The sequence below is a fragment of the Miniopterus natalensis genome, chromosome 4, assembly GCF_054644295.1.
Source record: "Miniopterus natalensis isolate mMinNat1 chromosome 4, mMinNat1.hap1, whole genome shotgun sequence".
In the NCBI taxonomy this organism is placed as follows: Eukaryota; Metazoa; Chordata; class Mammalia; order Chiroptera; family Miniopteridae; genus Miniopterus; species Miniopterus natalensis.
In genome coordinates, this window is record NC_142084.1 from 74,319,922 (window position 1) to 74,335,123 (window position 15,202).

Consider the following 15,202-nt stretch of genomic DNA (forward strand, 5'->3'; position numbering starts at 1 on the left):
GGAATTGCTGTTCAAGGGAAATTGCTAGTAACAGTTCAGATACACTCTCCAGATTTTACGTATCAGGATAGTCCAACTGTCTCTTCATAGTCTAGAATTTGGGGAGACTCGTCAAAAGAGTGGGCCCATTTCTCCAGTGCTCCATGTACTTAACAAGTGGCCAATCAAAATACCTGTTGATGTTCCCAGAATTGTCATCACTCAGTCTCTGTTCATGAATTGATGTTCAGAGCAGCAGAAGGTTTTGACAATCTCTCTGTAAATTCAGGCTTGAGGGGGACTGTAAGATAGTTCAACCTCTGTCTAGTGTGTAGTAAATAGTTAGAGACTAGCTTATCACTTCCATAAAGACTTTCTCAGCATCATTGTCCGTTTTCTTCCCACATCTTACCCCCTGAATGAGGACAGAAACAGTACAGGGATGTGATTTTTCTAATCCATATTTTCCGGTTACTTTCTCTTCTCTAAACACACCACCAGTTATACCGCCGACTCTCAGAAGTTCTGGGCTTGAATGATGAGACCATGGTCCTAAGCGTCTTCATAGGGAAAATGTAAGTGTTTTGGCTTGCCATCAGCAAGAGTCCCTTGCAATCCTGTTGCAACTGTAAAATGTGATCTTGGCATTGTGCTGCCAGTGCCTTGGTATTCCAGCATTGATCGTTTGCGTCAGAAAATTGTGCATTTTGAGTGTGTGACAAGCTGTGCTTAGAGATATGGCCCGGCCCCAGAGCATTCCAGGCTTGTACAGGCAAGGATTTAATTTTGTTCATGTGGAATCTCATCCAAAGCCTCTGGAATCACAGGTGAAACCCTGTCATGGCATTAGCAAAACGGCCCTCCCTCCCAGTGATTGGTGCTCAGCCTCTCGCTTGATCACCCTGCTGCCAGGGGTGCCCAGAGTGGGCACTCACCTTCTGGTGCTGATTTTCACTAGGCATGCCCCCCCGGGAGGAAAGCCCCACTTTGAAACAGGCTTATTCCTCTCAAGGAGCATCACACCCTTTGAGTCTTGAATCTCCAAAATCTAGTGCTATTGTTTGACTTGTCTTCAAAGTTGGAAGGAAGGAAGCTCCTAATTGGCCCTTTTTTTGTTTTTTTTTTAAGTTGTGCCCCTTTGTTTACATTTTTCCCTTTTTAGGAGCTCAATTTATCAAAGCACACACTAGGAGCCAAATTACCCAGGGCTGTGTGCAAAGTGACATTTTACCTCCTTCCAACCATCCCAATCCTAAACACTCATATCCATGAGCTGGTTAATAATTTAAGATGAAAAAAGCAAAGGGGGTCTAAAGGACTCTGCCAGCCAAGAATCCAGAAGCAAGGGCTACTAGAATTCTGCAGCTGACAGTGGATGGTGCAGGTGCAGAATTGCATACGTCTGCATGTTATCACTGCCGCAGAAATCTCTTACCCTTGCTGCAGAAATCAGCCCTGGAGTGCCCCAGAATTCCAAGGGCCTGGGTATGGGCCAGTGTAGCTTTGGAACCAAGTAGTGAAGATTATCTGAAGGATAATTTTTCTAGTCAACCAAATGTAAGTACGGAGATTTTATACCCATTTTTTGTGGTTGTGATGTCTGTGAATTGGTGCTGCAGATGTGTGATGATTTGTGATGGGTGATTTTCTAATCCCAACCCTCAAGGAAACCAGGCAAATCAAAAGTGTCTCCTGTGTTGTTTTTTCTTTTTGTCCTCCAGCATCACCAACCTCAAGTACTGGGGCCGCTGTGAACCAATCACCTCCAAGACACTGCAGCTTCTCAATGACCTCTCCATCGGATATCCTTTCCTAAGCCAGCTTCTGTGCACGTGTGCTGCCCTCCTAGAAATCATGACCACCTGCTGTTTCCACTTTAATTTAGCTTTATGTGTACTTAGTCTCTTCCATTCTCCTAGGAGCCAAAAGCAATGCCCACACAGAATCCAGGAATAATTCCACACCCCAAAAATGAGCCAGCCCACAAGCTAATAGTTTACTACAGATTTATCCCTGGCTATCTCTAGAAGCAACCTGGTTACAAGCTTTGCAATAGAAGTGGCTCTGCTTCCTCCTGACTTGGACTGGGTCTGCTGTAAAGTTAGAATTGCTCTAAGACAGCCTTTCATAGCCAGGGGTCTGCAAGAGAAGTAAACCCTAACAATATTGAGTGACTTTTTTCTCAGTTCTCCCAAAGATTACTTATAGCTAGTACCATCCTAAATGCATAGGAGAGAAAATTAATTCACCACACACAATGAATGACTTAGGCAGGGCTGTAGGGCTTAATTCTCCTTAGAAGCCTCATTGAGAAAAGCTGCTCTAAAGTTTTTATGATTCTTGGGGGAAACTGCTGGGTTTTATTATTGTTCTTACAGAGTGGAGTTGGGTGCAGGTATTCTGTTCATTGCTCAGTTAAATACTGCTTAGAAGAGAATATATTTTTTCCCTCTTGACAGTGTTATACTCAAGTGGTTAAGAAAAATAAGATGATCTGGGTATGGGATTCATAGTAAAGAAGCTGTACTTAGGATAAAGTACAGTTTCATTCCACAGTAAAGATTCTTGGTTCGCATCACACTTTCCTTGACCCTCTTCCTTTGTCCTCACATACAGTAGCGTAAGGAAACTAGTGAAGCTGAGTGCGGTACAGTTCATGCTGAACAATCACACGGTGAGTGATCGTGGCCCCTCTTCTGCTTCTACTCTCCAGCCAAAGACTGGTCCTGACGCCCACCTCACTGCCAGCTTACATTTAACTGTCATCAGAGCTGCTCGGCTCCAGATGGCCTGAGTTATGGTGAAGGCTTCTTCTGTTATTCATACTAAGATAAATAAGTTGTAGGTAACAATAACAAATCAAAAAATTATTTTTTTAATCCCTCTCATACCCTTAAGGAATGATGATGTATCCATTAGCTTGACAGGACCCAGTGGTTCTAAAATTACTGGCTTGCATTCTGCCTCTAATCCATGTTTTTATCATTTTAACTTGTTTTCTCTTTTTCAATAGAGCGAGCACTTTTCATTTTTGGGTATTAACAATCAGTCCAACCTGACAGACATGCGGTGTCGGACTACCTTCTACACAGCACTTGGGCGTCTCCTCATGGTGGATTTAGGTACTGCAATAAATCCTAAAAGCTTCTGTCGTTCTAAATTTTTGCTTGAGGATAGAAAACTAGGTGTGGGGGAGAAATTTTCTGTTGTTTCAACAGTAACAAAACTATCTGAAATAACAGTCTGATTTCACCGAGAGTATATCACACTACCATGGTCCCTGTAACTGGAAGAGAATAGCAGTATGTGCCTAAAGTTTTCAGCTGATGTGCAGTGGTTTTAAAAGTATCCTTATTTTTCATCTGTAAAATAAGGGAATTGGGAATTGAGATTCCTAAATAAATCTTGTTGCTCATATAACCCCTCCACCCCACATTGGGGTGCAACTCACCCAAGACAGTCAACAAAACCTTTTACTTCCCAGTTCATTAGCACATATGAACCTGGAGGGTGTACGCACCTTTCTAGTCTAGCTGTGATATTAGCAATTTGGGGTCAACTAATAATGGAAGCAGAATGGCATCATCATAATTTTGAGCTATTTAAATGTAATTCTACTACAGTGACATTAAAGATTTTTTTTAGGTTTGTGAAAGGTTACTGGGAAAAGAAAAATGTGAATAAAGCCTCTGCGTGCACCTGTTTCAACCTTGAGTTTCATCTAGTTGCTTACACACTAGCTTCAGTTCTTTCTCAGCTGACTATAGTTCTCACTTAAGGAAAAATAAATAAATACCAGAGTACCTTCACATACATATGAATCTCTGATATTATAACTCGGTGTGGAAAAAATGTTGAACATTCTTGGACAAGATGATTTCAGCCATTTTCTAGTTTAAAAATTGTTTCTGTATATACATTTTATTCTGAAATTACTCCTTATTTGGGTAATAAAGGGCCCTTTGATTTACCCTCGGATCTGCTCATTTTCCATGCTGTCGTATTTTCCATGCACACACAGCTTTGAGTTGTGTATACTGGGGTCACATCCTGCTTATTTCCCTTGCAGGAGAAGATGAAGATCAGTATGAGCAGTTCATGCTGCCACTCACAGCAGCATTTGAGGCTGTGGCCCAGATGTTTAGCACCAATAGTTTCAATGAGCAAGAGGCAAAGGTGAGTCCTTCAGCACTGATTGGTCAGCTTCTGGTTGAGGGCAGTCCATGATAGAGACACAGTTAGCTAGTAATACAGAAAATAGCGCTGATCCATCAATTTTCCACCAAGTTAGCTTTTTATTTAATCTGGATTTCTGGGATTTTGAAATAGAAGAGCCAGTATAGATTTATAAATTCTATATTTACGTTAAAGTGTGTTCTTAAGCAGCCTCTAGGATTTTTTGTCTAGGTTTTTAAGTCTGTGAGCATAAAGTTACGTTTTTGTATTGCCTTATAAATCTCTATTGTATCTTTATGTCTCCTTTTCATTTTTAATACTCCTTATGAGTGCTTCCTCTCTTTTTTCTATATCAGTCCTGCCAGAGATAGCTTAGTTTCATGAGTCTTTGTATTTTTTTTACTTTGTTTTAGCTCTATTTTATCTGTGTTTTATATTTCATTCATTTTACTTTTAATCTTTATTTTCATATATTTCTGTTGGGGTTATTCTGTTCTAACTACTTAACTTTTCAGCCCTTATTTTCTAATGTAACCATTTAACACTATAAATGTCCCTATAGGTATTTTACTCTAGGTATATTATGTTGTATAAAAACACATAATATAAAATTTACGTGTATAGTTTATTCACATTAAGTATGTTCACATTGTTATGAAACAGGTCTCCAAATCCACAAGTTTTGTAACATTTTTATTATCATTAAGTTTTTTTGTATTTTCTGATTTCCTTTAAGATTTCTTTGATACATGAGTCATTTAGAAGGGTTTATGAATTTCCATATATATTGAATTTTAAAGTTACCCTTAGTTATTGATTCCTGGCTCTCAAAATTGACATTTTGATTTATTTATTCTTTTTTAATTCTCACCCCAGGATATGTTCATTAACTTTTAGAGAGAAGAAACGGGGGAGGGAAACATTGATGTAAGAGAGAAACATAGATTAGTTGCCTCTTGTACAGGCCCCAACCAGGGACCAAACCCGTGACCTTTCGGTGCATGATACGACACTCCAACCAACCGAGCCACACCAACCAGGGCAGAATTGTCATTTTAGATTTTTGCTTTTCTCGTGTTTTAACTTCATGTACATCAGCTCTCCTTACTGATAGATCTCTGTACCAAAACCAGAAGACACTGTGCTATTACTATGTGTATGGTGTTTCTTAGTATCCATAATGACACTGAGGCTGAATTCTAGAGCTACCAAGTGGCCAGGGGCATTGCCCCTCCAAATGCCAGGTTTTACATGACAGTCTAAAATTCTCCCTTTTCATCTTTAGAAAACCTCTTCATTTCTATCTGCAAGTCATCAGGGAAGTCGGAGAGCAACACCACCTGGTTCACCTCTCTTTCCTCTTTACGTCAGTGTTCTAGGGTCTGAAATGGCTATCATTCAAAGCTAAGTTAGTGTGTAACATTTCAGTAATGTAGGCTGGAGTGACAGCCAGCATCAAGGATAACTAAAGGATATCAACGACTATCAGCCTTTTCCCTATCACATTAGTTCTGTACAAAGCATGTAATGAAAAGAACCATCGTGGCCACGAACTACAACTATTCCGTATCTTCATTATGCCTAATGTAACAAGTCTTTTAGATTGGCCGTGTCTTACACTTGAAAATTGAGCTCATGCTTTCAGTTTAGGAATAGAACTGTTTGCTTAAAGCAGACTGTTAGCAGAAGTACAGTCATTTTTAACAAGTGAGTCAAGATACACAGATGTGTTACCTCCTTGAGCCTACTGATGACTCTCTTAGCTTTTAAGAGCTGTCTTATTGCTGTTCAGGGACCACAAGTAAAGGTTCCATTGAAAAAGAAAGCATTGAGTTTGGAGTCTTGTTGCTGTGAGTCCTAATCTTGGCCCCCTTGCCATCTAGCAGTGTGAATGTGGGCAAGTTATTTGGCCTCTCTGGGCCTCAGTCTCTTTTTCTGAAAAAGTGTGCTATAGTACTTTCCAGCTCCAAGATTCGACACATCAGTCTTATGTCCAGGAACCAAGTCGACTCCTTTGTCTTCTGGTAGGGTCTGCATTTGAGGGGCAGTGGTGCAGTTGGCATTATCGTGTCACTAAGTGTGGTACCAGACCTTCAGGATATATGGCTCTTCCATCTCTTTTTTTCCCCCATGATTTATCACATTAATATCTTTAGGGACCATCCCTTTTTCATAGTATAACAAGGTTCTAAAACTACTTTTCCAAGGGAAAATATTTCATTCTAGTGTGGAAGAGATTGATTCTGAATATTTGGGAAGAAATATTTGCTTGTTTGTTTTAATTGAATTTATTGAGGTGACATTGGTTCACAAAATCAAACTTGACACAAGGTGTCAAGTGTACAACTGAACAAGATATCTGCACACTGCATCGTGCGCCCACCACCCCAAGCAAGATTTCTTTCCATCCCTGTTTCCCTCCCCTTGACCACCCTCACCTAGTCCCCACTCCCCTTTCTTTATGTATGTCTGTTTTTTGGTTAATCCCTTCACCTTCTTTCATCCAGTCCCACTCCCCACTCCCCTCTGATAGCTGTCAGTCTGTTGCATGTATCCATGCCTCTGTTTCTATTTTGTTCATTAGATTCCACATATGAGTGAAATCACATGGTATTTGTCTTTCTCTGACTGGCTTATTTCACTTAACATAATACTCTCTAGGTTCATTCATGTCACAAAGATAAGATTTCTGGGAAGGAGTATTTGGTGAAAGATAGGAGGAAGAATTTGATTACAGATATGTGAAGTCCCCATTAGGTAGTTATAGGTTTGCTTTTTCTTCTGTTTTTAACATATTTTTGCCTTCTACTACAGCGAACTCTAGTTGGCCTGGTGAGAGACCTGAGAGGGATAGCTTTTGCCTTCAATGCCAAGACCAGCTTCATGATGCTGTTTGAATGGATGTATCCTAATGCATATATCACAGCTAGCCTTAACTGAAGTTTGAATGAGTGATGGGGTCATCGGGGAAGGAGACGGGGCGGGAGGGGTGAGGCAAAGAAGACCTCCCATATATATATGTCTTACAGGCTGCCGTTCCATAGTGGTCTAATGACATAATGCCGTCTGCTCTGGCCATTGAGATTGGGAAATGAATGACATGGTTTCCCAGTTTCTCTTTGAGTCCCAGATTTAAATTCCTGTGGAACTATCCCACTGTGGAACTTTTGCACATGAATTTTGCTACACTTAGGAAAGAGAGATATTTCAATCTACTTTTAAAAGGCAGCTTTACTAAGAATCATAAAGTGTAACCTTACTAACTTCATAATTTGAACAAATCATTTCCAATCTGAGTGCCTCTATTTCTCCAAAGTTATGTAACAGAAATAGCTGATTCCTTGTCATACAAGTGGAAAGAGAATAAATAACAATACGAAATACATTGTGCTCTTAGGAAGAAAGGCATTACGTAAATGACAATGTATTATCGGGTTAAAGGACACACAATCACTTTAGCACCTTCTGGTGAAAAAGACTCCAAGATTAGCACAGCAAGAGATAGGAAGTTAGAGAACTGTAATCTGACAGTTTGTGCTTGGCCAGAGCTGAGAAATTATTTTAAATTCTGTACCTTTCTGGATTCAGAATTCTTCCTTAGCTTTTCATTTACAGATACCCATCCTACATGCCAATTCTTCAGCGGGCAATTGAGCTATGGTACCATGATCCAGCCTGTACCACACCTGTGCTCAAGCTGATGGCTGAATTAGTCCATAACAGGTAAAGAGGAGGAAGATTTTTTAAAGGGCACAACTGCCCTTATATCTGGAACAGCCTTAGGAGAATTTGCTTTATCTCGTGTTTCGGGCATATTGTGGAAGATGATGTGGTTCGCTGCCATCAAAATTTGAAAACCTCTAAAAGTTTATGTGTATATATTTTTGTTTGTTTGAAAGAAAGGTGTTTCAGCCACACAAAGCCATGGCTACTTGCAGGAAATGAGTTTTAAACAAAGTTTCATGGTATACATTCTTATGAGAAGTGAATTTGGCAGCCAGGACTCTGACTTCCCTGCCCACACATACACGTTAACATTTGTTGATGATGCTGTGCCCATCATGTTTCCTGGAGACAACTGAGAGTGATGCGAGACACATTAGAACACCCTTTCTTAAGAAAGGTATTTGTTAGGCAAATTACAGCTGGATCAGTAAAGATTTACTTTAAAAGAGAGAGGACAAATTCCAAAATACCAAACTGTTAGATTTGCCTAATAATTTCAGGATGGAGAAAAAGAAAAATCTAGCACTCTGACTTAACTAGAATTCCAGATCTTTATCAGCCTCTTGTGGCACTCCTGAGAGAATAATTTTTAAAACTACCTTGGTGTGGGAGTGGGTGATATTCAGAGAGGATGTTGCCTCCCATGGGGCTTATAGTCAAGAGTTATTCACTTATAAAATAGATATTTGAGAGCATTTACTTTTTGCCAGGCAATTTCCTAAACTATTGTGCCAGCCAGACCTTAGATGTTACACTCTGGGGGAACGACAGACAGTAAAACAAGGATGGACAGTCATTTCAGACAGTGGAAAAGGCTAGGAAAAAAATACGGCACTAAAAGGAACTGAAGGACTAATTCACAGCCTTTAGACATTATTGTCTAATTGAAGCAGAGGGGGGTCAGAGGAGGCCTATCAGAGAAGTTGATATTTAAGCTAGGATCTCAATGACAAAAATTCTGGATACCCTGCAGAAAGATGGCAAGAGCATTCTAAACAGAGAAACCAGCTGCAGAAATCCTGAGAATGATGAGCTTGCTGGGCCTTGAGATAGAAAAATGCCACTGGAGGGAGCATGGTGAATGGGGGAGGCCCTGGTAGGTGGAGTCAAGCAGGCCAGGCTGGCAGAGGCCAGATCCTACAGGACTTGGCACTGCAGCAGTGAAGAATGGACGTGTATTCTCATTACAGTGGGAAGCTGCTGAAGTATTTTAAGCAAGGAATTAAAGTGATCTTACTTACATTATTTAAAGGTACAATTTGAGCTACACTTGAACAATAGGACTGTAGGGGAGCAAGAGTGGCAGCAGAGGATCGTAGAGAAAGTGGAAGGATTCAGGGCGTCTTGTAGAGCTAGACCTTGATGGAATCAGCATATTGGCGGGGGGGGGGGGGGGGGGGAGAAGAACTAAGGAGGACTCCTGGGCGTGAGGCCTTACAGCTAGAGTCAGTGAAGCTCATTAAACTGTAGAGCAAACCAAAGAAGAGTTGCTCTGGCCTAGGGAACAGTCAGGAACTCAAAACTCGGGTGGTTTTAAAATGTTTGCCTTCCCTGCCTGACTGGTGTTAGGGCATTCCCAGGCTCTTCCCATCTTCTCTCCTTATAAAGCAGTAACGATGAGTGGCACCTCCCTTAGTTGCCACCGAAGCTGTAAAGGTAAATGGAGATTAATGTCTAAAGGCTGTGAATTAGTCCCACCAAGAAGTGATAGTGGCTGAAGCTCTGCTTTCATCAAACAAAACTGAATTTTAAGAGAGTAGTTTTATCTACTGCCTCATTTTTTTTTTTTTTTCCTTTAAATGTTTCCAATTTGAGCAGCAGAACTTGAATCTAGCATGTTTGTCTTCAAGATAAAAGCTGTATCACCCGTTAAATATCTTCAGTCAACTTGTTTATTTCACACTAGGTTAGGAAATCTGCACATCTTAGTGCACAAAGAATCACCCAAGGTACTCAGCTGAGAGCCTAGAGTACCCCATCCTCAGCAGCATCCTCTGACTTTCTCTCCTGTGTTCTCTGCTCAGATCCCAGCGACTCCAGTTTGATGTGTCTTCCCCCAATGGCATCTTACTCTTCAGAGAAACTAGCAAGATGATCACAATGTATGGTAAGTACTTGAGAGGAGCATAGCCCTGGAATTGAATTCCAGCTCCATCCCCAAACTCGATGCATGTGGCCTCAGGCTAGCTCTGGCAGTAGCCAGGACAGCACTGCCAAGGCATGCTGTGTCGCTCATACGTTTGTATTACACTGTCAGCTGGCATCAGGGGCCTTTGGAGTAGGAGGATTGAGTTGGTATATAAACTATCAATTGTAACATGGTTAAATAAATATATCTATATCACATGTCTACTCAGGCAATCGCATCCTGACACTAGGAGAGGTCCCAAAGGATCAGGTCTATGCACTGAAGCTCAAGGGCATCTCCATCTGCTTCTCCATGCTGAAAGCTGCTCTCAGCGGGAGTTATGTCAACTTTGGAGTCTTTCGTCTCTATGGAGACGATGCCCTGGACAATGCTCTCCAGACCTTCATCAAGCTGCTCCTCTCTATTCCCCACAGTGATCTCCTGGTAAGCCTTAAGCTTCATGGGCAGGCCCCAACCCCTCTTGGCCCAAGACCATGATTGAACAGTTCTCTGGAGAACTATAAGCCAGCTCCAACTAGGTCTTTGTTTTCCCATCTGAAGGGACTGGGCTGTTTTATGTAAGATCTTGCTCCCTGCGTGCTGAGGTACACAATGCCTAAGCTGACTTTCGTTTTCCTTTTCTCCCACAGGATTACCCCAAGCTCAGCCAGTCTTACTATTCACTACTGGAAGTCCTGACGCAGGACCACATGAACTTTATTGCAAGCCTGGAGCCTCATGTCATCATGTACATTCTCTCTTCCATATCTGAAGGACTTACTGCACTTGGTAAGCACCAGGGATGGTAGGTTTGTTTTTACCACTTAACAGAAAGAGAGAATCTTGCCCCAGTATCCAAAGGATTACTGCTTTAAGGAGTTGGCCCATCAACAGAGCACATAACCCATGGGCACATTCTCATCCAGCAAATACTTACTGATCCCCTCCTAAGGACCAGGCACGTGGTAGGCACTGAGGATACAATAATTAATAACACATACTCCCTGTCCATTAGGAGATTTTTATCTGTGGACGAAACACACGTAAACAGACAGCTACGTAGTCACTTACCCAGGACAGTAGTGGGAAGTATGAGTGCTATGGGAGCTCTCAGGAAGCACCCCTAAACTCCTGGATTTCAGAAATGGGGTCAAGGAAAGCTGATGAAAGAACTGGTATGAAAGCGTAAACCTAAAAGCTGAACAGGTGTTACCAGGTTAGCGGGGGAGGCTTCCTAGCAGCAGGAACCACAAGTACTAGCACCTAGTGGCAAGAAAGAAACAGAAATCCAGATGTCTGCACACCCATGCACAAGAGAATGAAGAGGAATGAAGCTGGAGAGAGAGGCAGGCAGGAGCACATTTCGAGATCACAGGGGGGCTCTTCAGCCATATCAGAGTATTTGGATTCTGTCCTGAGGCAGTGAAGCTATGAGAGAGCTTTACACAACTAGCTCCATAAGTTTTTCCATCCTGCTCCAGCTGGTTCCTGTCGACCACTTTGTCTCCAGGATGCCTTTCAGCAATCTTAGTACGTGTTCAGAGAATAAAATACATTTTTATATTAGGCTGAGCAAAACATAAATAGGAAGATTAAATCAACTGCAAAGTAATCATGATACACTGCAAAAGCACAGAATGACTTTTGGGTTGTCAGCTGGGTGCACAGCCATATCTAGGACAGTCCAGCTGGGTAGCAGACCCTGCTTTGAAGGCTGCTTTATAGCTTCTTAAAAATGGAGGGACCTCTGCACAAACAGAAACAGAATGGTTTACTCTTTTAAGGGTTCATCCCTTAGTCCTCTGGCCTGAGCCTCACCAGGCCAGAGCTCTGTCCACAAGCTGTGCTGCAGGGTCATCTTTGTGAAATTCAGCCCCCACCACCACAGTCCTCTGAGATGCTTCAGAGACAAACATGATATGGCAGCCCACTAACAAACTGCAGACACTGTACTAAGCTGAGTTTAGTGCCATCCTCAAGTCACTCTCACGACTCAGACTTCTTGGATTCTAATCACTAGCATTGTTATCTCCAAACTTCAGTTTACTCGTTTGTAAAACAGAATGCCTGCCTCCTGGAGTTCTCGAGAGGGTAAATTAGAGACAACATCTAAAGTCCTTAGCACAGTATCTAGCACCATAGAAGTACTTGCTACATGTGAGCCATTTATTTTTTATGAAGCAGAAGACATACATCCACGCTACATTGCGTCAATAATTTCAATAATATTTACTTATACTATTATCACACACTCACTTTCAAACTTAGAATTTGACCTATGTTAAGGGTGAGAGGTTAACAGAAAGCATCCTGAACAGTGGCCTTGGCTGAACTGGTCATGGTTTCCAGTCTGACTGGTACCTCTGGGTCTTAGCTCAGGTCAGTCGTGTTTGCCCAAGTCACCATCAGCAGCTCAGTATCCCTGCTCTATTCCACCCGGACCCTTCTTTCTTCAGACACCATGGTATGCACAGGCTGCTGCTCTTGCCTGGACCACATTGTGACATACCTCTTCAAGCAGCTGTCACGCAGCACCAAGAAGAGGACAACACCTCTGAACCAGGAGAGTGACCGCTTCCTGCATATCATGCAGCAACATCCAGAGATGATCCAGCAGGTAAGGAACAGGAGAGTTAGCAGGCAGTGTGGGGTGCCCTGCAGAGGAAGAACCTCTCTTCAAGAGAGAGGAGGCCGCCCTAGCCAGTTTGGCTCTGATTAGAGAGTCGGCCGTCAGACTGAAGGGGCTCCGGTTCGATTCCAGTCAAGGGCACATACGTTGGTTGCAGGCTCGATCCCCAGCCCATGGTGTACACAGAAGGCAACCTATCGATGTCTCTCTCTCACATCAGTTTCTCTTTTTCTCTCTCTCTCCCCCTTTTCACTCTCTCTGAAAAAGCAATGGAAAGGATATCCTTAGATGAGGATTTAAAAAAAGAGAGCAGGGAGACCAAGCAAGATAATGAGTCTAACTGATATCTCACCGGACTATACTGCCTAGATGAAGTTTATACCTTAAAGTTGGGCTAGATTTTGAGTGTGCTGAGTAATCATTGTATATAGAAATTCTGAGTGTCACAACAACCGCTGTGCTTTCGGCTTATCCCATGAGCACTATTGTCCTTCCATGAAATGACTTTGCTCCCGTGTGGCTGTAAATGGAGCATGAGTTAGCAGTATCCAGTCATAGAGCTTGTTACTCCCATATCTCATCTTTGTCTGCATTATTCTCTAAGGAAGCAGTGAAATAACTCACTTTCCCATCACATCCCCAAAGTATTATAAAGCTGTCTCCTCTGAGGTACGTGCAAGGAGCTATAGTGCGAAGTGATTTTGCACTATAATCATTTACTTGACTGACCCCATTTCCCACAAATCAGGGTGACCTGGGAAGACTCATTTTTAAGTGAATTATCAAACCAATTTAAAAAACAAGAAAGAAAATGTCTTAGAAGAAAAACTTACCTTGTAATAGGAAATTAAAATGAAGCTGCATAGAATATTTGTCTGGTTTACCCTAGACAGAAAAGGCTTCCACCCTAATATACTACTACGTTTGGAATCTGTAATTATCTTGGGTAGCCACCACTAGGTCACTACCTCAGATTCTCCATTTCCAGATGTTGTCAACAGTGCTGAACATCATTATCTTTGAAGACTGTAGGAACCAGTGGTCTATGTCCAGACCCCTACTTGGCTTGATACTACTTAATGAAAAGGTAAGTGAGCCAGCTCACTGACGCCCAGAGCCAGAAGCAGGGGGGTAGGTGTGCATGTTTCAGGACACTGAGAAACACAGAAATGTCCCACGATGATACTCATACTTTGAACAACACATAATCACTTACCTGGTTGAAGTCAGCATGAGTGGCAGGTCAGACAGAGGTAAAGGAAGAGGAAGTGTTACAGGGAGAGAATATACTTGGAAATCAAAGCACCAGTCAAGAATCCCATAAAAAAAGAATCTGGATCATAGGACACTTAGAGTGTTTACAAAGCTTAAATTCTTGATGTTTAAGTGAGATAAAAATACATTATCCTGCAAGTGCTTGCTTGAATTAAAAAAAAAAAAAAAAAGACACCCAATTTTAGTAGATACTCCATTTGTGTTGGAGTATCTCCTTTCGACCTTGCAGATGATGGAGGGCTAATCTGCCTTTCCCTGCCTTCTCTCCTTGCTGTCTCACTCCTGGCCCCCAGTATTTTTCTGACCTAAGGAACAGTATCGTGAACAGCCAGCCTCCAGAAAAGCAGCAGGCAATGCATCTGTGTTTTGAAAACCTGATGGAAGGCATAGAACGAAACCTTCTAACGAAGAACAGAGACAGGTGAGTGTGGAGGCCCTGCCAAGAAGTCGACTTCTAGGTGATGTTTCACATTATTGAAACAAGGGAGATCCCTCGTCTTTCAGAGGCCATTTAAGCAGCACTGTCCAATAGAAAAGCAAGGCACATGAGTAGTTTTAAATTTTCTAGTAGTCACATTTGAAAACGGGTAAAAAGAAACAAAATTTCTTTTAATACATTTTATTTAACCCATTGTATCAAAAGTGTTGTCTGTGTAATCAGTATTTTAAAATTGAGTATTTTAACATTCTTTCTATTGTACTAATCTCAAGATCCTGTGTATTTTGTACTTATTGGGCATCTCAATTCTGATGCTAAATTTTCATCAAAAATATTTGATTTGTATTTAGATTTCATAAAATTTACAGATGACAAAGTAGATTCCCATACTGAAGTTGTTCCAGACACGCTTAGAAATTCTTCAGTAACCGAATTAAATGAGATTTTTCTAAATTAATATTTAAATTTAATTTTACTTTAGTTAATTTAAAATATAGCATTTTAATTTCATTTCATTTGAATCGGTTCCTCAGTTGCACTGGGCATAACTCAGACAGCATCCACATGTGGCTAGTGGCCGCCCTGCCGCAGAGCATAGCTCGGTGCCATAGGTGCCTCAGGCGCCAGGAAAGGAAATAGCCTCCTCCTCTTGCCTTGTGAAGGTCACTTCCTGCCTCTGAGATTCCTTTTGTGCTGCCGTCAACCCAAGGTGGCCCTCAGCCCCCATATGACCAGCTCCCGAGGCCTGCCATGAAGTTGCAGGTAGAAGGGGGCACAAAACTAGCCCAACTGTGCCTTAGTCTTAAGACTGGTATTTACTGACCTTAGAAACAGAGCCCATCAATCAACT

At 41.8% G+C, this 15,202-nt stretch overlaps 1 protein-coding gene across 1 annotated transcript in view; it reads left to right on the top strand.

Annotated features, from left to right (window-relative positions):
• Positions 1–15,202, top strand: part of XPO7 (exportin 7) — a 77,960-nt gene that overhangs the window by 61,079 nt on the left and 1,679 nt on the right. The window contains exons 15-27 of the mRNA XM_087816844.1: positions 481–554; positions 1,701–1,781; positions 2,590–2,653; positions 2,993–3,101; positions 4,049–4,155; positions 6,970–7,058; positions 7,771–7,878; positions 9,906–9,988; positions 10,239–10,453; positions 10,660–10,798; positions 12,466–12,626; positions 13,627–13,725; positions 14,207–14,334. Coding sequence (XP_087672970.1) covers positions 481–554; positions 1,701–1,781; positions 2,590–2,653; positions 2,993–3,101; positions 4,049–4,155; positions 6,970–7,058; positions 7,771–7,878; positions 9,906–9,988; positions 10,239–10,453; positions 10,660–10,798; positions 12,466–12,626; positions 13,627–13,725; positions 14,207–14,334 — 1,457 coding nt within the window. The remainder of the gene's footprint in view (positions 1–480; positions 555–1,700; positions 1,782–2,589; positions 2,654–2,992; positions 3,102–4,048; positions 4,156–6,969; positions 7,059–7,770; positions 7,879–9,905; positions 9,989–10,238; positions 10,454–10,659; positions 10,799–12,465; positions 12,627–13,626; positions 13,726–14,206; positions 14,335–15,202) is intronic.